This window comes from Phyllobates terribilis, unplaced genomic scaffold (assembly GCF_046119375.1).
Source record: "Phyllobates terribilis strain yellow unplaced genomic scaffold, ASM4611937v1 Scaffold_1__5_contigs__length_1240528914, whole genome shotgun sequence".
Classification (NCBI taxonomy): Eukaryota; Metazoa; Chordata; class Amphibia; order Anura; family Dendrobatidae; genus Phyllobates; species Phyllobates terribilis.
Window position 1 is genome coordinate 1,235,498,802 of NW_027362761.1, and position 8,213 is coordinate 1,235,507,014.

The 8,213-nt window shown below is 52.7% G+C and overlaps 1 protein-coding gene across 1 annotated transcript in view; it reads left to right on the plus strand.

Moving 5' to 3' along the window:
- The first annotated feature begins 654 nt into the window (after positions 1-654).
- The window catches only part of LOC141164814 (transcription factor COE3-like), a 349,802-nt gene continuing 342,243 nt past the window's right edge, over positions 655-8,213 (plus strand). The window contains exon 1 of the mRNA XM_073650397.1: positions 655-949. Coding sequence (XP_073506498.1) covers positions 816-949 — 134 coding nt within the window. The 5' untranslated portion in view covers positions 655-815. The remainder of the gene's footprint in view (positions 950-8,213) is intronic.

The window sequence follows — 8,213 nt, forward strand, 5'->3', positions numbered from 1 at the left end:
TCTGGTGATGGGTGGAGGCTCTGTGTGGATGTTGGGGTGCAGACAGTTAGGAGGGTCACTCTTGTGATTGGCAGAGGTTTGGTGATGGGGGGGTGCCCATGCTCAGGTCACTCTGGTGATGGGTGGAGGCTCTGTGTGGATGTTGGGGTGCAGACAGTTAGGAGGGTCACTCTTGTGATTGGCAGAGGTTTGGTGATCGCGGCGTGCCCATGGTCAGGTCTCTCCGGTGATGGGTGGAGGCTCTGTGTGGATGTTGGGGTGCAGACAGTTAGGAGGGTCACTCTTGTGATTGGCAGAAGTTTGGTGATCGGGGGGTACCCATGGTCAGGTCACTCTGGTGATGGGTGGAGGCTCTGTGTGGATGTTGGGGTGCAGACAGTTAGGAGGGTCACTCTTGTGATTGGCAGAGGTTTGGTGATGGGGGGGTGCCCATGGTCAGGTCACTCTGGTGATGGGTGGAGGCTCTGTGTGGATGTTGGGGTGCAGACAGTTAGGAGGGTCACTCTTGTGATTGGCAGAGGTTTGGTGATCGGGGGGGTGCCCATGCTCAGGTCTCTCCGGTGGTGGGCGGACTGTAGGATGGGGGCACCGGGCAGGGATGCGGGAGGAGGCAGTGAGGTACAGGAGGAGGGAGGCTGCTCCTCTCCCCACTCCCAGGCAGCCTCCCCCGGGACATCCTCCGCCCGGCAGCCTCCAGCCGCGGAGCACGATGCAGCCTCAGTGTTGTGAGCGCCGCGCTGCTGAGCGGAGGATCCCGGACACCTGCGCCCGGCGGGGACTGCACATCGCGGGGATCGCGCCGAGCGCTGCGCCTCATGTTCTCCCTCCAGGAGCCGCTGTCCCGGGCGGCGCTCAGCATGAAGGAGGAACCGCTGCCGGCAGCTCTGTCCACCGTGCGAGCCTGGATGCAGAGCCCGGGGATCCTGGACTCCAGCACCGCGGCGCAGAGGTAAGAGGCACGGTGCCCCGACACCGGGGAGAGGGCTGCACTCACCCCCAGAGCTGTGCACCCTGACATCTGGGAGAGGGCTGCACTCACCCCCAGAGCTGTGCACCCTGACATCTGGGAGAGGGCTGCACTCACCACCAGAGCTGTGCACCCTGACATCTGGGAGAGGGCTGCACTCACCCCCAGAGCTGTGCACCCTGACATCTGGGAGAGGGCTGCACTCACCACCAGAGCTGTGCACCCTGACATCTGGGAGAGGGCTGCACTCACCACCAGAGCTGTGCACCCTGACATCTGGGAGAGGGCTGCACTCACCACCAGAGCTGTGCACCCTGACATCTGGGAGAGGGCTGCACTCACCCCCAGAGCTGTGCACCCTGACATCTGGGAGAGGGCTGCACTCACCCCCAGAGCTGTGCACCCTGACATCTGGGAGAGGGCTGCACTCACCACCAGAGCTGTGCACCCTGACATCTGGGAGAGGGCTGCACTCACCCCCAGAGCTGTGCACCCTGACATCTGGGAGAGGGCTGCACTCACCACCAGAGCTGTGCACCCTGACATCTGGGAGAGGGCTGCACTCACCACCAGAGCTGTGCACCCTGACATCTGGGAGAGGGCTGCACTCACCCCCAGAGCTGTGCACCCTGACATCTGGGAGAGGGCTGCACTCACCACCAGAGCTGTGCACCCTGACATCTGGGAGAGGGCTGCACTCACCACCAGAGCTGTGCACCCTGACATCTGGGAGAGGGCTGCACTCACCCCCAGAGCTGTACACCCTGACATCTGGGAGAGGGCTGCACTCACCCCCAGAGCTGTGCACCCTGACATCTGGGAGAGGGCTGCACTCACCACCAGAGCTGTGCACCCTGACATCTGGGAGAGGGCTGCACTCACCACCAGAGCTGTGCACCCTGACATCTGGGAGAGGGCTGCACTCACCCCCAGAGCTGTGCACCCTGATATCTGGGAGAGGGCTGCACTCACCACCAGAGCTGTGCACCCTGACATCTGGGAGAGGGCTGCACTCACCACCAGAGCTGTGCACCCTGATATCTGGGAGAGGGCTGCACTCACCACCAGAGCTGTGCACCCTGACATCTGGGAGAGGGCTGCACTCACCACCATAGCTGTGCACCCTCATACCTGGGAAGAGCTGCACTCTACTCGCATCCAGCCACACTGATTGTACAGTGCACCTAGGACTCTACTCACATCCAAAACTTCTTCCTAAACATCAAAGTGACTGCATTGTGCTCCCCAAACACTCCAGACTGTACTGTACTCTACTGTGCCCCCGACACCTAGGACTGTGCTCTACTCACACCTAGAGCTGTTCTCTACTCAACAGCACTGACTGCACCGCGCCCAAACACATGGGACTGTGCTCTACTGGCATCCCACCATGCTGACTGTACTTCACCCAGAGCTGCACCTTACTGTACTCATCCTAGTCACACGGAGGATCTCCGGACATGAACCAGTGATCCTGACCGAGGACGATCTCCGGACATGAACCAGTGATCCTGACAAAGGACGATCTCCGGACATGAACCAGTGATCCTGACCATGGACGATCTCCGGACATGAACCAGTGATCCTGACCGAGGACGATCTCCGGACATGAACCAGTGATCCTGACCAAGGACGATCTCCAGACATGAACCAGTGATCCTGACCAAGGACGATCTCCGGACATGAACCAGTGATCCTGAACGAGGATGATCTCCGGACATGAACCAGTGATCCTGACCGAGGACGATCTCCGGACATGAACCAGTGATCCTGACCAAGGACGATCTCCAGACATGAACCAGTGATCCTGACCAAGGACGATCTCCAGACATGAACCAGTGATCCTGACCGAGGACGATCTCCGGACATGAACCAGTGATCCTGACCAAGGACGATCTTCGGACATGAACCAGTGATCCTGACCAAGGACGATCTCCGGACATGAACCAGTGATCCTGAACGAGGATGATCTCCGGACATGAACCAGTGATCCTGACCAAGGACGATCTCCGGACATGAACCAGTGATCCTGACCGAGGACGATCTCCAGACTTGAACCAGTGACGCTGACCATGGACGATCTCCAGACATGAACCAGTGATCCTGACCATGGACGATCTCCAGACATGAACCAGTGATCCTGACCATGGACGATCTCCAGACATGAACCAGTGATCCTGACCATGGACGATCTCCAGACATGAACCAGTGATCCTGACCATGGACGATCTCCAGACATGAACCAGTGATCCTGACCGAGGACGATCTCCGGACATGAACCAGTGATCCTGACAAAGGACGATCTCCGGACATGAACCAGTGATCCTGACCGAGGACGATCTCCGGACATGAACCAGTGATCCTGACCAAGGACGATCTCCGGACATGAACCAGTGATCCTGACCAAGGACGATCTCCGGACATGAACCAGTGATCCTGAACGAGGATGATCTCCGGACATGAACCAGTGATCCTGACCAAGGACGATCTCCGGACATGAACCAGTGATCCTGACCGAGGACGATCTCCAGACTTGAACCAGTGACGCTGACCATGGACGATCTCCAGACATGAACCAGTGATCCTGACCATGGACGATCTCCAGACATGAACCAGTGATCCTGACCATGGACGATCTCCAGACGTGAACCAGTGATCCTGACCATGGACGATCTCCAGACATGAACCAGTGATCCTGACCATGGACGATCTCCAGACATGAACCAGTGATCCTGACCGAGGACGATCTCCGGACATGAACCAGTGATCCTGACCGAGGACGATCTCCGGACATGAACCAGTGATCCTGACCATGGACGATCTCCAGACATGAACCAGTGATCCTGACCATGGACGATCTCCAGACATGAACCAGTGATCCTGACCGAGGACGATCTCCGGACATGAACCAGTGATCCTGACCGAGGACGATCTCCAGACATGAACCAGTGATCCTGACCGATGACGATATCCGGACATTAACCAGTGATCCTGACCGAGGACGATCTCTGGACATGAACCAGTGATCCTGACCGATGACGATATCCGGACATTAACCAGTGATCCTGACCGAGGACGATCTCCGGACATGAACCAGTGATCCTGACCGAGGACGATCTCCGGACATGAACCAGTGATCCTGACCGAGGACGATCTCTGGACATGAACCAGTGATCCTGACCGAGGACGATCTCCAGACTTGAACCAGTGACGCTGACCATGGACGATCTCCAGATATGTCCTCCTGATCAAAATTATCTCCACAAACTTCCTACTAACACGGATCCAAGACTGTCTCAGGAAACTTCCTACTCATACTGACCTGGGACTTTGTCAGGACATGACCAACTGACACTGAAGTCTTGCTCTACTAGAATTCACCCAGGACCATCACAAGAACTTTATATTAGTCCCCAGGACTTTCTCAGGACATACATCACTGATTCTTTCCCAGGACCAGCACACTGCGTGTCCTACTGATGCTGATTCAGAATGATTTCAGCAAATTTTATACTGATTCTGGAATGTCATAGGACAAGTCCTATTGACCCTGATTTATGACTTTCTCAGAAATCTTCCTGCTTATAGTGACCACTAACAGTCAGGGCATATGGCCTACTGACCAACCATGATCCACTGACACTGACTGAGGTCCAACCATGATCCACTGACCCAGGGCAAGCCATGATCCATTGACATTGACCCAAGGGGCCAACCACGATCCACAAATACTGACTGAGAACCAACCATGTTCCAGTGACCGAGGGCCAACCATGATCCACAGACGCTGACCCAGGGCCAACATGGTACATTAACCGAGGACCAACCATGATCCACTGACCCAGGGCCACAGACACTGACCTGGGGCCAATCATTATCCACTGACACTGACCAAGGACCAAACATGATCCATTGCCCAACTAACCATGATCCACAGACACTGACCCAGAGCCAGTCATGATCCAGAAGACACTAAGCCAGGGCCAACTATGATCCACTGACACTCACCCAGGGCCAACCGTGATCCACTGACCCAGGGCTAACTATGATCCATTGACATTCACCCAGGGCCAACCGTGATCCACTGATCCAGGGCCAACTATGATCCATTGACACTGGCCCAGGGCCAACAATGATCCACTGACACTGACCTTGGACCAACCATGGTCCACTGATTCAGAGCCAATCATGATCCACTGAACAAGGCCAAACATGATCCACAGTCACTGACCCTGGGCCAAACGTGATCCACAGACAACTGACCCCCAAGGCCAAGCATGATCCAGTTACACAGTGCCAACTTTCATCCAGAGAAATTGATCTAGGTCCAACCATGATCCACTGACCAAGGACCATCACAGGACATGTCCTACTAGCTGTGACTCAAGTCTGTAATGTCAGTAGATTTATCCTAAACGACACTGACCCAGCGCTGACACACGAGGACTCATTATCTCTATGACCTAGGACCAATTCAGAACCTTTTGTAATAATCTCGCACAGTCCCAATAACTCAAGGTTATTACAGAAAACTTTTTCCTATCACTTATAATGTCCAAGTAATCAAGGGCTATCCCAGGAAATGTCTTACGGGTGCAGGACAAGGCCTGCTGAACCAGGACTATCGGAGTCCACGTCCTTCTAATCCAGAATGTTACACTGATTGGGGACTACGCTAGGAAATGCCACCGAGTGGTTTTCTGGTACGGCTTTCACTGACTGTGGACCATACAAGGACCAGAACTATATGATTTCTGTTACTGGATTATTGACCTGTGACCCTCGTACTGATCTATGGAGTATATCCTACTAATACTGATCCTCCACTTTCAAAGTCGTGATCTGCTATTGGAACCACCAAGAACAAGTGACAAGATCCAGGACTTTCACAGGATGCTTATTACTGACACGGGACCAATAATATTATATCGCATGTCCAAAAGACCAGACCTACAGTATCTGCAAAAAACATGTGGACATTGTGATTCCGGACTATCGCAGGTTCTGTCATACTGTAACCAAAGACTATAACAGAACCTGTCCTTGTGATACTATAACTCAGGACTATTCCAGAACCTGTCCTTGTGATACTATAACTCAGGACTATTCCAGAACCTGTCCTTGTGATACTATAATCCAGGACCTTCACAGAACTTGTCCTTCTGATACTATAATCCAGGACCTTCACAGAACCTGTCCTTGTGATACTATAACTCAGGACTATTCCAGAACCTGTCCTTGTGATACTATAACTCAGGACTATTCCAGAACCTGTCCTTGTGATACTATAACTCAGGACTATTCCAGAACTTGTCCTTCTGATACTATAACTCAGGACTATTCCAGAACCTGTCCTTCTGATACTATAACTCAGGACTATTCCAGAACCTGTCCTTGTGATACTATAACTCAGGACTATTCCAGAACCTGTCCTTGTGATACTATAACTCCGGACTGTTCCAGAACCTGTCCTTCTGATACTATAACCCAGGACTATTCCAGAACCTGTCCTTCTGATACTATAACTCTGGACTATTCCAGAACCTGTCCTTCTGATACTATAACCCAGGACTATTCCAGAACCAGTTCTTCTGATACTATAACCCAGGACTATTCCAGAACTTGTCCTTCTGATACTATAACCCAGGACTATTCCAGAACCTGTTCTTCTGATACTATAACCCAGGACTATTCCAGAACCTGTCCTTCTGATACTATAACCCAGGACTATTCCAGAACCTGTCCTTCAGATACTATAACCCAGGACTATTCCAGAACCTGTCCTTGTGATACTATAACTCAGGACTATTCCAGAACCTGTCCTTGTGATACTATAACTCAGGACTATTCCAGAACCTGTCCTTGTGATACTATAACCCAGGACTATTCCAGAACCTGTCCTTCTGATATTATAACCCAGGACTATTCCAGAACCTGTCCTTCTGATACTATAACCCAGGACTATTCCAGAACCTTGTCACACTACATGATACTGTGACCCAGGACTGTCACAGTACATGATCCTCTGACCCAGGACTATCACACTACATGATCCTCTGACCCAGGACTATCACAGTACATGATCCTCTGACCCAGGACTGTCACAGTACATGATCCTCTGACCCAGGACTGTCACAGTACATGATCCTCTGACCCAGGACTATCACACTACATGATCCTCTGACCCAGGACTATCACAGTACATGATCCTCTGACCCAGGACTGTCACAGTACATGATCCTCTGACCCAGGACTGTCACAGTACGTGATCCTCTGACCCAGGACTGTCACAGTACGTGATCCTCTGACCCAGGACTGTCACAGTACGTGATCCTCTGACCCAGGACTGTCACAGTACGTGATCCTCTGACCCAGGACTGTCACAGTACGTGATCCTCTGACCCAGGACTGTCACAGTACGTGATCCTCTGACCCAGGACTGTCACAGTACGTGATCCTCTGACCCAGGACTGTCACAGTACGTGATCCTCTGACCCAGGACTGTCACAGTACGTGATCCTCTGACCCAGGACTGTCACAGTACGTGATCCTCTGACCCAGGACTGTCACAGTACGTGATCCTCTGACCCAGGACTGTCAGTGTACTTGATCCTCTGACCCAGGACTGTCAGTGTACTTGATCCTCTGACCCAGGACTGTCACAGTACGTGATCCTCTGACCCAGGACTGTCACAGTACGTGATCCTCTGACCCAGGACTGTCAACAGTACGTGATCCTCTGACCCAGGACTGTCAACAGTACGTGATCCTCTGACCCAGGACTGTCACAGAACGTGATCCTCTGACCCAGGACTGTCACAGTACATGATTTTCTGACCCAGGACTATCACACTGCATGATCCTCTGACCCAGGACTATCACACTACATGATCCTCTGACCCAGGACTATCACAGTGCATGATTTTCTGACCCAGGACTATCACACTACATGATCCTCTGACCCAGGACTATCACAGTGCATGATTTTCTGACCCAGGACTATCACACTACATGATCCTCTGACCCAGGACTATCACACTACATGATTTTCTGACCCAGGACTATCACACTGCATGATCCTCTGACCCAGGACTATCACACTACATGATTTTCTGACCCAGGACTATCACACTACATGATCCTCTGACCCAGGACTATCACACTACATGATTTTCTGACCCAGGACTATCACACTACATGATCCTCTGACCCAGGACTATCACACTACATGATCCTCTGACCCAGG